The sequence below is a fragment of the Oncorhynchus clarkii genome, chromosome 25 (assembly GCF_045791955.1).
Source record: "Oncorhynchus clarkii lewisi isolate Uvic-CL-2024 chromosome 25, UVic_Ocla_1.0, whole genome shotgun sequence".
In the NCBI taxonomy this organism is placed as follows: domain Eukaryota; kingdom Metazoa; phylum Chordata; class Actinopteri; order Salmoniformes; family Salmonidae; genus Oncorhynchus; species Oncorhynchus clarkii.
Window position 1 is genome coordinate 14,001,332 of NC_092171.1, and position 15,785 is coordinate 14,017,116.

At 40.5% G+C, this 15,785-nt stretch overlaps 1 protein-coding gene across 2 annotated transcripts in view; it reads left to right on the top strand.

The window, feature by feature from the left end:
• Positions 1-290: 290 nt before the first annotated feature.
• LOC139383419 (rho guanine nucleotide exchange factor 10-like) overlaps positions 291-15,785 on the top strand; it is a 93,685-nt gene continuing 78,190 nt past the window's right edge. The window contains exons 1-2 of one of the 2 annotated variants that reach the window (XM_071127960.1): positions 291-418; positions 15,622-15,733. In XM_071127960.1, coding sequence (XP_070984061.1) covers positions 15,694-15,733 — 40 coding nt within the window. In that variant the 5' untranslated portion in view covers positions 291-418; positions 15,622-15,693. The remainder of the gene's footprint in view (positions 419-15,621; positions 15,734-15,785) is intronic. The other variant, XM_071127958.1, reaches the window with a different exon arrangement.

Here is a 15,785-nt window from a genome sequence, read left to right on the forward strand (position 1 = left end):
ATGAGTTTATAAAGTGGAAACATAGATCAATTATATAGATACATCAAATAGCTCACATATGGTAATGCGTTCACTGATGACTGACTAATGCATGCACAGCTGTTCCAAGGGAGCCACCTCACTGATCACGTGGTACACATTGTCACACACGTACTTCATCCTAGGCGGGACCTCAGGAATGTGATTGAGTGCCCCTTCGGCCAATTAAGGCTTCGGCCCCCGAAGTCTCCACCAATGACTGAGGAGGAGGCAGTCTCTTGGATTGAGTCTAATTACATTTGCAAAAGCTTAGGAAAATGGAAAAACAGAATATTCACTTGGTCGAGCAGAAGTTCATGCTCAGTGTTTTGACAGAGATTTGTTTACACATATTTACTGTGGAACTAGAAGGACGTTGTTCATCAGGAGTTTAAATATGGTGAGTTTTTTTATGTTATGGGACTTCAAGAGTGTTTGAAAGTGGTTTATATGTAATTTTGAGACTTTTCAATAGAGTAGTAACCACATGTTTAGCTGTATTTGGACGTGGAAGGTATCAGCGAATAGACCAGATCCTACTTTCATTATCCAATGAGTTTTTTTTATCTGCAAACAAAAGTGAGTGGTCGATCCCTGCTGCGCTGTTATAACGTGGCAAAATTGTCTTTGCTAACATGTATCGTATTGTCAGACGAGATGCAGTGTATTGACTTACAATGTATCGTCCTAGTTGGTTCTTTTTAGCTCGGCTGCTGTGAACTGTTTGTAAACCATTGTCGCTTCATCTTTCCAAGCAAGGCAAAGTGTATTTTCTAACATGTATTATGCACAGCCTTTCATCACTGATTTTTAGTGTCAGAAGTTGGCAGGGCCAGGGAGGGGACATGGCTGTCATGCAAGTGACAATCTTGTGATGAATTGCTAGATGTTCTCTACAAACTCAATGGCTGAAATTTGTGGTGCCCATGTTCTTTTTCAAGGGTGCAGGTGCATGATATCAAGATGTCCTTAGTCATAACATGGATTGCATACCAACAAGTGCAACCTGAATTGTATTATTTTTGTCCACTCCAGACCAAGACACATACATCTCTCTCTCTCTCTTCAAACTTTGTACAGTATCAACGTTTGATTCAAACAGTGAGTCCTTAGAAAGTGTTCCAGAGCACTCACCCCTAACTCCACTCTAACAAATTAACTTAGTCATGCCATGCATAGCATTCCTCAATAAAGCAAGTGCATGACTCTAATGATCTGGAACTTTCTTTGGTAACACCTGCATTAATCAGAAAAGTCCAATTTAATCAAACTGTTGGTCCAAGTTGTTAGTGTAGCCTGCAACCCCATCCGATCAAAGAGTACTTCAGGAATCTATGTGCCTTGGGCCAGGCTGCTAAAAGATGGTTTTGATACGGTGAGCGCTTTGATCTTCTCTTGTATTGTCTGGCTCTGTGCTTGTCCAGTTCACTTTTCATCAGAGAGTTGGGAGCCTGTGAGATTTGCACACACTACATGGTCATTTTCTTAGCAAATAGCCACGTCACTTGGCTGCTGTGAGTACAGATGTCTCCACCCCCGATAATGACTCCTAAAAAAGGATCTCTGGTATTTAGGACCAAATCCAGGTGATGGGTCACATGTAGCAAAATTGTGTTCGTACGTTGGCTAAAAATAGAGACTGAGCTAGAAAATGTTATCATGCAATGAAAGTAATTATGCTTTGAAAGTTGATAAACGTAACCCCACTTTTGAGAAAATGGCCGTGAAAGATTTGGTATTCCTACTGTAGAGCTCCGTCTACCTCCATTCAGCATCGTTCACACCCTCTTAAGCCTTGGCCCCATCCATCTCTTTAAGGATTCAGTGTAGTGAACAACCTAAGAATTCAAGACTAAAAGTGGTGCAAGTAAAAGCAAAACATAGTAGTATATATTTACTTTATCTAGTCCTTGGCCTATATCCTAATCTGACTTTGGTGCAGGCCACGTTGTTCTTCACATTAACGTCTCTGGTAAACACACACTTTATAAAATAACAGTGAAAGAGTTACTTGCATAGTGGAGTCTTGTTTAGACATGTAGCTAGCTAGTTAAACAATTAACCATAATTCCAAATCTAATGCTGCGTTCAAAACAACTAGGAACTCTATGAAAGAAACTTTTATACATTTTTATTTGAACGGTCATCCAACTCGGAATTCCAACTCGGGCCTCTTTCTAGAGCTTCTACGTAGATCATACACGTAACGTTACCTAGCGAGCCAGCCAGCTAAAGTTAGCTAGTTACTGTTAGTTAGCTAGCTAGCTAACAGTAAGCTTTAACTTGCAATGAAAATTACTTAATGACAATTAGAAACGGATAATATCTGAAAATGTCACTTGACACCTACCCGTCCGTATACATGGATGAACGCTTCTCCATCTGTCATGGTTGCACTAAGTTTGAATATGTAGACAGGTGTTTTCTACAACAGCCATCTTTTTGGACTCTCTGCATCTGGCAATCTCTCTGCTTCCACTGGGCATTCCACTGATTTCAAAACTCAGTCAACTTCTTCTGTGACAAGGACACCGTTTCTTCTCCACCACCTCCAGAAAGTAGTCCATCGCAACGTTTTCCCACTGAGCTTTGTCGATAGTGCTATTCACTTCAGGGCAACAATGTTGAGAGTAGTAGCAAAACTTTTTCAGTTCTTCATGATATCTTTAAAAAAAATCAGCAGTAGACAGGATTAGCCACACATACTTAGCAGCTTATGTTTTAGACAGAAGCATGCTACAAGGCAGACCAATCTGAATTCATCTCTCGGCATGTCCAGCCCATTTTATCTCAGCCAATCATGGCTAGCGGGAAGGTCTCCTGTATTTTTCCGTGGCTAAACCAACTAGGCTTGTTGGTTTAAAATGTAACAATTTTATTCATATTTACAGATGGCATACACGTTTTGTTATTAAGGCACATGAAAGTTCACATTCCAGAAGGCATTTCTGTCAAACGTATTTTGAAGGGGAAAAAAAGACTCCTGGAAATGGTGACGTGCAGCATACGCCTAGTTTCTTGAAACGGGTAACATTTAGGGACTGTGGAGGACTCTTGGCTGTGACCTGGTCTGCTGCATACAGATGTTCTATTGCTGAGCAGTCAGGTAAACCCTGGGCCTGTAGACGGCACGCTCCGTCATGCGTGACACTTCCTCCTGCTGAGCAAACATCACACGTACATCTCACCATAAACATAATCTTTGACTTGGCTCAAGAAGCTCTGGCTCCTGGTTTAGGCTTACATGCTGAGGATAATGCTTTTACTTTCCTTCAGCATTCTGCCTAGTTTTGTCGTGGGCTTCATAACAGAGGGTTACTTTCAGATTGGAGTGTCTGTTGCTGTTTTTTTTCTTGGTGGTTGTCTCTCACAGATGCAGCTGGATATAATCGCTAATTTCCCAAAGTGTGTGTGTGTTGGGTCTGTAAGTCCACCCAGTGGGTAGAGGCTTATGGGAAAGCTTCCGAGTGTCTGGCAGAGGGTGAGAGCCAGGCCAGAGTACATAGCAGTCCGCAGAGAGGAGCATACTTCCCATTTTTTCAGAGGACTGATCGATCATGCACTTTAAATCCTCCTGTCCACCACTGAGGAGTCACTGATATGTAATGTGGAACAGATCAGCATATAGCACAGCTGTGAAACTGACTGACTGGGCCTTCCTTCCTTCTGCAGGTGGACATGGAAAATTTGTCATGAACCAAAATAAGTGTTTACCAGCTGTGAACGTTCAGAATTGGATATGACTCGAGCTGTATAGCTTCTAGTTCTGTTTTTCAATATTTTTGGACACTTTTCCCTTTTCCATATGAATGATCTGTGACCTCCTATAATGTTTTTTAAAAATGTATTTGGGTGACCTAACAAGTCCTAAACACATTATCTCCAGTACACACTTTGAAGTCTGCATAATGCATATTACTGTAACAATTGGAAGCGTTTAACTGGCCTATTGTCGTAGTCTGAGGTTGGGAGGCCATTTTGTGCTGTTTGTTCTATTGATATTGAAATGCCTCCAGAGCTATTAGCTGGGCAACTAACAAAGAAAGACCTATTTGGGCTCTCCCTCTCTCTCCCATTGCCTCACACACTGACATAGTGTTCTGTTTTTCTGACAACATGCTGGACTCTCTCTCAAGGCCCCAGTCTGCACTGGATGGGTGGGGACCCTCTTTCTGAGTGACTATGGTGGTAACCTCCATCTTTAATGGGACGTTACATAGCAACTCAAGTGCTACACCAAAGATAGACCACAGCCTGTCGTTTCCAATGGGAACAAATTTGTCATCGTGGGAAAGACAAGCAAGGAGGGGGGCAGAGCCAAGTACAAGTTAGTGACATCCTATTGGTGCGTTCTAGCATGTATTTGCATATTTCTGCTAGGGATCGCCTACTCTGAAGTGCGTGTGTGCAATAACTAAATTTTCCCTTGCATTCCTTTAAAACAATGCAATTTGTAAAAACTTTGACGAATGGTAACTTAGTCAACTCTGTTCATAAGAGATTTTAGTCTTGGGAACAGAACTGTATTGATCAAATGTTAGCATAATGTCCTCCATCTTCTCCCACTGCCGGCCACTGGGCTTCCTCTCATCACTATATTTGGTAGTCAATGGAAATGCCAACGGATGCTTCACACTTTTACATCCTGTGAAATATCTGTGGCTACACTCTCCTTTTGCCCAGCAACTTCTGTATTCAAAGGCCTGGACTGAGATGGTTAGAAGGGAAGTTAAGCTAGTTAAAAGGGAATGATTTCATTCACCCCTTCTGTGACGATTGTTCAAATTACTGGATTCAAACCAGGGACTGTCGTGATGCCTCTTGCACTGAGATGCAGTGCCTTAGACCGCTGCACCACCCGAGCCCATGTACACTACCAGTCAAAGGTTTCAGAACACCTACTCATTCAAGGGATTTTCTTTATTTTTACTATTTCTACATTGTAGAGTAATAGTGATGAAATCAACTATGAAATAACATATGGAATCATGTAGTTACCAAAAGTGTTAAACAAATCTAAATATATTATAGATACTTCAAATTGCCTTGATGACAGCTTTGCGCACTCTTGGCATTCTCTCAACCAGCTTCACCTGGAATGGTTTTCCAACGGTCTTGAAGGAGTTCCCACATATGCTGAGTACTTGTTGGCTGCTTTTCCTTCACTCTGTAGTCTGACTCATCCCAAACTATCTCAATTTGGTTGAGGTCGGGGGATGGAGGCCAGGTCATCTGATGCAGCACTATCCTTCTTGGTAAAATAGCTCTTACACAGCCTGGATGTGTGTTGTCATTGTCCTGTTGAAAAACATGACAGTCCCACTAAGCCCAAACCAGTTGGGATGGCATATCGCTGCAGAATGCTGTGATACCCATGCTGGTTAAGTGTGCCTTGAATTCGAAATATATCCCAGACGGTGTCACAAGCAAAGCACACCATAACACCTCCTCCTCCATGCTTTACAGTGGGAAATACACATGCCGAGATCAAATTTCCACCGGTCTAATGTCCATTGCTCGTGTTTCTTGGCCCAAGCAAGTCTCTTCTTCTTGGTGTCCTTAGTAATGGTTTCTTTGCAGAAATACAACCATGAATTTTCCTCTGAACAGTTGCTGTTGAGATGTCTGTTACTTGAACTCTGTAAAGATTTTATTTGCGCTGCAATTTCTGAGGCTTGTAACTCTAATGAAATTATCCTCTGCTTCAGAGGTAACTCTGGGTCTTCCTTTTAGGGCTGGGCGGTATACCGTATTTTACTATATACCGGTATTTATGCATGGACCGGTTTGGGTTTTTACTTTACCTTCTATAATGGTATTTGAATGTTTGGTTTGTTAAATGTGATATGCTGTGTGTAATGTCAATTTTTATAGTTGACTCCCCTACTTGAGCCACCCCTTTCTGCTCTCTCTATGCCTCTTTCCTAACAGAACTAGTCCCACCCCCTGTCACTCAAGGAGCGCATTTGTTGTTGCTTGACCACGAGACCCTTTTGTTCCGTCTACATGGTCAATGCAGCAATGTTGACGACAACGATGTTGTTTCCACTTTGATCTTAATATAAATGATGATTGCAATATTAGTTTGTGTCTCTTACATCTGCAAACAGCTAGTTTGTATTTTCTTAACAAGTTAAGCTAAATCGTGTTCGCCACTAATGCTAATAAAAGTACTGAGTCAGAGCAAACGTAGCTAGCTAATACAGCCTGATACCAGTACTGGTGGAGGCTTAAATCAGCATGTTGTTTGTGCAACAGTATCTTCTAAATTAAAGAGAAATACGTGAAGCATGAATATGTTGGCTATATGAATAAAGATTTAATGTAGCCAAAGATTATAGGGTCCCCTAGGGTAGGAACCAAAGTGATGTTCAGTGTTTCCTGTCACAATAACTCGTCCATGGCATTTTAATTCGTTGTCATGTCAAACACTGTATTCAAAGTGCCCACTTAGAACATAAATAACTATAGAATGTTTTATTATAATTCTATTTCCTTAATTCCAAAAGTTCATGCAAGTGTTTTGATCTAAATCGCAATTGCAACATTTGGTTAAAAATAAGGTATAGTATTTTTGCCCATATAGTGGCAGTGTGGAAATGATCTCATTTGAGTGCTGGGAATTATTTTAGGTTGAATTGAATGGTATAAAACAATCAGAATGGAGATAGACCCATTGAAATAATTTAGAATATATGTGTTGCCACCCTAGGGTCTTGCACTACTCAAAGCAAATTTGAGAACTTTTATTAATCAAAAACATAAAATACCGTCAAATTTTTAAAATACCATGATATTATATTTTGGCCATATTGCCCAGCCCTACTTCCTTTGGCGGTACTCATGAGAGCCAGTTTCATCATAGCACTTTCTGTTTTTTGCGACTGCACATGAAGAAATGTTCTTAATGTTTCGTATTGACTGACCTTCATGTCTTAAAGTAATGATGGACTGTCGGTTCTCTTTGCTTATTTGAGCTCTTCTTGCCATAATATGGACTTGGTCTTTTACCAAATAGGATTATCTTCTGTATACCCCACTGACCTTGTCACAACACAACTGATTGGCTCAAACGCATTAAGAAGGAAATAATTTGCACAAATAAACTTTTAACAAGGAATGCACCGATATGACATTTTTGGCCGATACCGATATCCAATATTTTCCTTGCCCAAAAACCCCCGATACTGATATAAAAAAGAAATTGCAGCCAAAAGTTACTTTGTTGGCATTTATGAATGACCCCATTACCAGTAAAACATAATCAAAACCTATTTCATCATACATGTCAAGCAATGAAGTTTCAGGTCTGTCTGTCCGTGGCATCTCTTCCTCGGTGCGTACTGTCACTGTGTCTGTTTCCATCTTGTCCGGCTGTGTCTATCATTTCACGTAAACCCTGTTTCTTGTCTGCATCGAAGTAGCGGGCCTTGTACCTAGCAAGAATGCCACCGACTCGCTTGTTCACAGCCTTGAGTACTTTTGCCAGTTTTAACCCCATGGTCTGTGTCGGCAGTTTTGTTGAGCAGGCGTTTCAATGCCATGACTGAGGGTATCACGTCTGCTGCAAACGCAGTTGATGAGCTTATTTCTCGAGTCAGTTGTTCGAATGGCACTAGGAGTGTGTTCATGTTTCAAACATGTTCTCAAATGCCATTGAAATGGCAGCAGCGGTATGAGAACCAGCACATTCTTGAGCATGCAATATGGCTTTCCTCAGTACGAAATCCTTGTCGACCCACTATGCTGTCAGACTCGGCATGCTCATGGGGCTGACATCGCTGGTCCAAATGTCAGTTGTGAAGCTAATAGCAGTAACGCAATTAGCTCATAGATGTGCGTTTCAGCATTACTGTATAACTCCGGTAGTGCAACATCTGAAAAATAGCTCCTACTTGGTAGTGTGTTTACCGGGGCTCGAGGTGTCGGCGAAAGCCAACATCATCCACAACAGAGAATGGTTGATTGTTAAAGGAATGAATTTCCCTTATCTTAGCATTAATGGATTTAGCCTTTAATTTGTCTCGCTAAAATGTTCTTAGTCTTTCAAATGACTGCTCGACTTGAACTTGTTTAGTTGTTGGAAGTGTGAGCTTAGTATTTTTCTGCTTTGTTCTGTGTAGCGCTGTATTTTTGTGTGGCATCATTACGTTAGATAGGTATGCACATCAGCGTTAAACTAGACATTGGGCCAATATTGGCATTTTTAGGTAATATCATCCGATTACGATATGCTTGACGATTTTTTTTTATTTTTATTTATTTATTTATTTATTTTATTTGTATTTTTATATAGTGCATCCCTACTGTTAATTGAAATGCATTCCAGGTGACTACCTCATGAAGCTGGTTGAGAGAATGCCAAAAGGGTGGCTATTTGAAGAATCTCAAATAAAATATATTTAGATATTTTTTTTTTCTCAAATAACTTGTTGAATTGTAGCATGGGAGTCACTTGGTCACATCTGAAACATGTTGAATGTGGCATGGTTTGTCACATGCTTGTAAACAGTGTAGACTAAGGAGTGAAATGCTTACTAGAAGGTAGCATCTGAAATACAAAATGTACAAATTACCTCTAGTTGCAGAACATCTATTTTTTTAAATAATATTTTTGAACCTGAAATTGATACTTACAATGCAAATTCCTTCACCTCCAGTGTCTATTGCAGACTCACAAGTTGACAGTTACCCTGTGGATAATGCAGTGACGGAGAGTCAGTGAAACAATTCCACTCAAGAATAAATAAGGGGCTAGCCAGTTCTATCAAAGACAGCCAACCCTCACTAAGTCTAGCTAAGGTAGCTAGCTAGCAAGCAACACATTGGTTGGCTAGCCAAGAACATTTTAACAATAGCTTTGGTAATTACGTTATATCTAATACATACATGACATTAACTCTACTAGACTCAACTTTAATTTTCAAAATAATTCTTACCTTGGTCAGTCACACTGCATATTGGTGTCAAGCTAGGTAGCTAGCTGTGTTAGCAAGCTCGATGAAAATGTATTCAGCTGTAAGCAAGGTTCTTCTTCCTCTGTCACCCACCAGGTTAAAAATGTTTTAAATGTAAAATAAAATGCCATTATCCACAAGAGCTTTTTTAGTGGTGCTCTTCTCCTTCTGAAGAGTAATTGTCAGTTGGAAGCCGGGCTTGAGGCACGCATTTCAAACTGTGATTGACAGCTCAGGAAATATATATTTACAGATATCTTTGTTTATTTTGAAATGTTTTATACTTAGTGGTACCTCAATAGGTGCAGAATGTGTTTTCAACTACAACTCAATGATCCAACTTTTGCATGCAAAATGTCACTCTGGGAACCTAATGCTAAGGTCCCAGAAGTCAATCTAGAATCAACATTATCGTCAGGGTAGAGAAGGTTGTGAGGTGTTTGTTTTTAAACATATTTGATAAATACACTTCCCCCAATATAATTTATTGAAATATATTCCAATCTATAATTTTTCTGTATGGGTGACCTACCCTAATAAAGCCAGTGCAGCTTTAACCCTAACCCTAGGATATGCTATTGAAGTGTGTTTCCCACACCCGACACCTGTGCAATTACAGCTGCTGATGTGAAATGCCATGCTGCTCCTCTGGCTATATTGATCCCTGTGTCTAGGTCAGATAACATTTCAGGTCTGTCGGAGTCTTTAGAAAGCAGCTATGAACATAATACTCAGCTATGCAATGGTATACATTGAGTTACTGCATTCTAACACGCTCTGTAGATCTGTTTTCATTTCTCTTCATGGGCTCTTATAGCCGAGCAGTTTGCATACACAAGGATATATCATTAGTTATTGCTGACATGAACATTCCGAAAGGGTGTTAGATTTCTAATGAGAGAAATATCCAATATACTTTAAGCTCCACTCCTTGGAGGCTGACTGACTACATGCTGCTCTCTCATCTGCTCTCACTGTGGTGTTCAGGGTTCCTCCTCTACATGTCATAAAACTGGTTCTGCCTGGCCCCCTGTCAACACACACACACACACACACACACACACACACACACACAGAGAGAAATAATTCCATCTAGACACCATTGCCTTAGAACAATCAAAAAATGATACATACCTTGGACCAAACATCAGCGCCACAGGTAACTTCCACAAAGCTGTGAACGATCTGAGAAGGCAGAAGGAACATAAAATTTGACATACCAATTAAGCTCTGGCAAAAAATACTTGAATCAGTTATAGAACCCATTGCCCTTCATGGTTGTGAGACCTGGGGTCTGCTCACCAACCAAGAATTTGCGAAATGCGACACACAATTGCGACCTGCATGCAAACATATCCTCTGTGTACAAGATAAAACGCCAAATAATGCATGCATGCAGAGCAGAATTAGGACGATACACGCTAATGATCCAAATCCAGAAAATATTTGTTAAATTCTACAACCACCTAAAATTAAGCAATTCCCAAACCTTCCATAATAAAGCCATCAACAACAGGAGATGAACCTGGAGAAGAGTCCCCTAAGCAAGCTGTTCACAAACAGAGCCCCAGGACAGCAACACAATTATACCCAACCAAATACAGAGCGAACAAAAATAATTATTTCCAATGTGTCAAGTAATTAACAAAAAAAACAGAGCAAACTAGAATGCTATTTGGCCCTAAACAGAGAGTACTGACCCAAACTTAAGGAAAGCTTTGACTATGTGCAGACTCTGTGAGCATAGCCTTGCTATTGAGAGAGGCCGCCGTAGGCAACCCTAGCTCTCAAGAGAAGACCGGCTATGTGCACACTGCCCACAAAATGAGGTGGAAACTGAGCTGCACTTCCTAACCTCCTGCCAAATCTATCACCATAGAGACACACATTTCCCTTAGATTACACAGACCCACAAAGAATTTGAAAACAAATCCAATTTTGATAAACTCTCATCTATTGGGTTAGCAATCACAGCAGCAAGATATGTGACCTGTTGCCACAAGAAAAGGGCGACCAGTGAAGAACAAACACCATTGCAAATACAACCCATATGTATGTTTATTTATTTTCTCCTTTTGTACTTTTAACTATTTCAACATCATTACAACCCATATGACATTTGAAATGTCTTTATTCTTTTGGATCTTTTGTGAGTGTAATGTTTACTGTTTCATTTTGTATTGTTATTTATTTCACTTGCTTAGGTTTACATTGCCAAAGTTTCCCATGCCAGTAAAGCCCCTTCAATTGAAATCGAATTGAAATACAGAGAGGGGAGAGGGACAGAGTGCCTGGCCATTTTAGTAGGCTACAGGACACTGTCCTCCCCAGTGCAAGTATCTGTCATCCCTGTCTATCTATTCACAGAGAGGCCTGTTTGTGTGTGTATAATGGACCACTGATTACAGTAATGCTGGTGATGGGAGACAATGACACACTGGCAATAACACAGCCATGCAGAGAGACACAGCTCCAGCCCGAGAAGGAGTGTGTGTGCATGTATGTAGAGAGAGGATTCTCTCTGCTCTCTACTGGTGCAGCTGTGAGTTCCATAGCTGGCTCTGGGTTTTGTTTGTGACTCTGTCAAACCATTTGTGGAATGCCACTTGTCATTAAAAGTGCTTGAGATGTTTTTTTGGCTTCATAGAGGCGTCAAACTCTTCAAACAACAAGACGCTGTCAGTGACACACAAACAATTTGGTCGCCTGGCTGCAGTCTTGGTTTGAAGTAATCTACTGAGTAGATTGTCATTATGCAGCAGTCAATATATGTGATGACTCCTCACCCTTTGGGAACATGTTTATTATTACTGTTGTGATTAGGGCTGTGGCGGTTTCGTCAGCCGGTGATTGTCAACCAAATAACTGTCGGTCTCACGGTGATTGACTGTTAATTAACATAAACACATTTAGCATCTTCTGGCTTCCACACATGGCCTACAAGACATTTTAAAAAGTCCATGTAAGGTAATATAGCCTACACCTTCACAATAAATCCATCATTTTATTTTAGACAGATCTAACGAAGCATGATATGAGGAAAATGTAGTCTATTTCAGAAAAGAATAGCGTACTCTGAGTTGTCCTGGTGTGGCTATGCCAAATGGCTGTGGGCTACACTATTTTATATAGCAGACGAGATTTGCTTATAATTCCACTGCATTATTTTATATTATGAAGAATACAATTGAACAAAGCTGAATAAAATATAAATATTTTCTCCAAACGATTGAAGGGAGAGCGCACATGCGGCTATTCTGTGTTGAGCGGTTAACAAAGAAATTGGTACTCCTATATGCTTAATTTAGAGTTATTCATGTAATTTCAGTTCTAAAAACGTTGAGCTATAGGTTTTTATTTTCAATACATTTTAATACATGATGAAACTAATGATTTTGAAAGGTCACTTGAAAGGCATGAGCTCTGCTTTGTTTTTGTTTTTTGCGCAGGCTGTACACACTTCAATAGTCTCTCATTCACAATTTGACAAGCACTTGATAATGGCTCGAATTTCACAGCGGCATCTGCTTTGTGTCTGTAATGCACCCTACAAAAATCCATGCCTTTTGTGGCCCGGAGTACTGCGTTGTGCAGTATTGCTGCGTTGTGCAGTATTGCTGCGTTGTGCAGTATTGCTGCGCAATCCGAAGCGTCTCTCACTCACGTGGCTCTCCGTCACGTGATCTGGTCTTTCTCACAGGCTACAAGTTAAGACAGACACATCGGGGATGCAACTGTGTGCGTCCTTATCAATGCCGAGGTGCATATAAAAGATTTTGGAAGAACTGTCCACGTTTACAAACAAGATGAGTAGGCCTAACGAACAACAAAAGCACTAGCCTTTTATCCCCCATAGTACAAAAGCCAACCTATTCTGTTAGAAATAAATATTCCTAACAGTCTGGGACAGTTGTGTGATTTGATGGATCCCAAATTAATACAACCACTAGCATAATTGTTGTTGTTGTTGTATTTGTTCAGTTAAGAACAAATTCTTATTTTCAATGACTGCCTAGGAACAGTGGGTTAACTGCCTGTTCAGGGGCAGGCACATTTGTACCTTGTCAGCTCGGGGATTTGAACTCGCAACCTTCCGGTTACTAGTCCAACACTCTAACCACTAGGTTACCCTGCCGCAACAGCCCTAGTTGTGACTCGTTTTAGTGACGTTTGTTGTGAACACACTGGAAACAAATCAGCAGCATTAACAGCAGGCCCTAGATTACTATTTTCCTGTCTGTGCATGGCCAACCACAGAGGTTTACTTGTGTTGCTGTAATGATATGCTTGGTCAAGTCTGTCATCCCCCCCCCTGCCTGCACCCTGCCTGCCACCTATACCTACTTTAAAGGAATGTTTGGAAGCCTCCAATAGGCGTGGTGTAGTAAGTATAGGATGCTGACAGACCAACAGTGAGTTTGTACAGTACCAGTCAAAAGTTTGCACACCTACTCATTCAAGTTTTTTATTTTTTTTATACATTTTTATATATATAACTTTTTTCTTTTTTTCCCTACATTGTAGAATGATAGTGAAGACATCAACTATGTAATAACATATGTAATAATCAAAAAGAAAATAAACAAATCAAAATATATTTGAGCCACCCACAGGCCACGTAGGATGTCATTTAGCCAAGGTGCGTCTTGTTTCCTCACTGAGCAAGTAAAACAGCTGGTTAGGAAATGTAGGCGCCAACAGGAGGTAAATGGAGGAATCTCCGGAAAGGCTGTCTGGACTCAAGACTGTTGTGTACAGTAACCTGACTTTAAGGTCTTCTGTAAAAGTGAGACAATAGGTTACATTTAAATGTCACATTAATCAAATATAAGACATGGCGGCCCATGAGAAGAATCACAATCACAACTCATACAGTAGTCCTGAGGATAGTGATGATTAATCATTTTATCAGTCATGTTAAGGGTGTATCCCATCCTTTTAGGACTCCTTTATCCTAAATCTGTCCGGTTAGTCACATGTCTAGCTTTAACTTTGTGCCGTTAGAAAATGTTTGTCCTGGAGACAAAATACTTTAAACCTAACTGTCTGTTAGACATACAATACTGGTCCTGTCTTATTCACAGATGCTTGTTCTGTATTGTCTTATGGTGTGAGTTTAATTGGAGAGCAGAATCTCTGAATAGTATGGAACACACTAGAACTCTGCAAGGGTCCTCTTATTCTATGGAATTACATCATTGCTATATCATCCACCCTTGAGGATAGTTTGAAATTGTAGTCTCTTTTGAAGGAAGTAGGCAATTACAGAAAGACGACCTACTTTCCAACCTAAACTTGAAGCTTATTTTGTTGCCGTCATCTATGTGTCCAATCATCTATTTAACAAAATGTTAGACAGTGGAAGAATGCGCTCTCTCTCTCTCTGGTGTCATGCCTGTGCAGGGCTGTGTTTCCTGCTTTAGCATGCATTGTCACCCCCCCCCCCCCCCAGTGAAAAGTGAGCCCTCTGTTAACCCCACCCTCACCTTGACCTCTGACTTGCATACCTGTCACTACCCTGTCCCTCCGTGTTGGACCTTTTACAGGTTATAAGGTATTGAGATCAGAAATGCTGTAATGTGTAGAAGTGATAGGCTTACAGTACTGTACATGCAGAAGTTTATTAGGAAATCATTTTGAGCTAGAATTTGTGAACTATATTGAATTAAATTCTACTGAACATCTTGATTTGATAACAGCTGTCCACAAGAAATAATTTCCGGCTTTACTCCCATCAACAAAAATGAACTTATTTTTAGGCTAAATTAGCCTAGTTTTTCTTGGTGAAATCTGGCTTTCAAACAATGAAAACAACTGCTAAATTTAGACATCCTAATTTGGACAGCTGTTATCAGATGTTCAGTAGAGTTGAACCTCGTAGCTGTTAACCCCTTCTTCCTGGTTATTTGGAAAACAAGGACATGCATGAGTGATCAGAGGGAGTTAAAGCTACAGTAGGAGATTACTGACTCACTCTAAATCAATCAACAGGTTACAAAGTGCTTGAGCAGCATTGACGCCTGACTGAAGCGATATTGAACACACACACACACACACACACACACACACACACACACACACACACTGGTAATGATTAACTACCAGGGTTTTCCTTCTCCATTCCCATGGTGTGAAGCTTCCAGCTCCACCATGTTTACTTACACAAAATCACTGACCGTAATGGTGTCAGTGGATACAATAACCCTGCTCTGACACACACACACACGCACATCATATTAACTGTTTGTATCTTGATGTTTTTAATTTTGTCTGCATTAGATGCTCAGACAAAAGAGCCACAATGCTCCTCTACCCTTCTGGTGTGACTAACATGGAATTAACAGAGTGTTGTTGGTTTACCATCGGCTGTGGGTAATGCAGTGCCAAATGCCACAGTAATGATGTATCAGTGCTAAGCTACTTTCATAAGTGTATATCATATTACATTTTTCCATGTATTAATACTCATGTTCATGTATACCATGTGACCTTACCAGGCAAAAGTCTAGTTAGACTATAACTTGGCCAACTCTGTAAAAACTGCTGCAGATGATGCATCTGAACATTCGTCTATGCTTAGCTAATTGAATAAGTGGACAGTATCATAGCACGCTATCTTAACATTCCATATGTCTGTTTCCTCCAGGGAAATGTGTGGGTGTAGAGGACTACCACCAGGCTGCTGAGTGAACCTTTATGCCCAGAAAACACACCCAGTATGGACATCATGGAAGACTTCCCTCTCCCACCTCCTGAAAGTAAGTAATGCCAACATCCTCCTCCTCTCTTCCCCTCTCTCTGACTCAATCT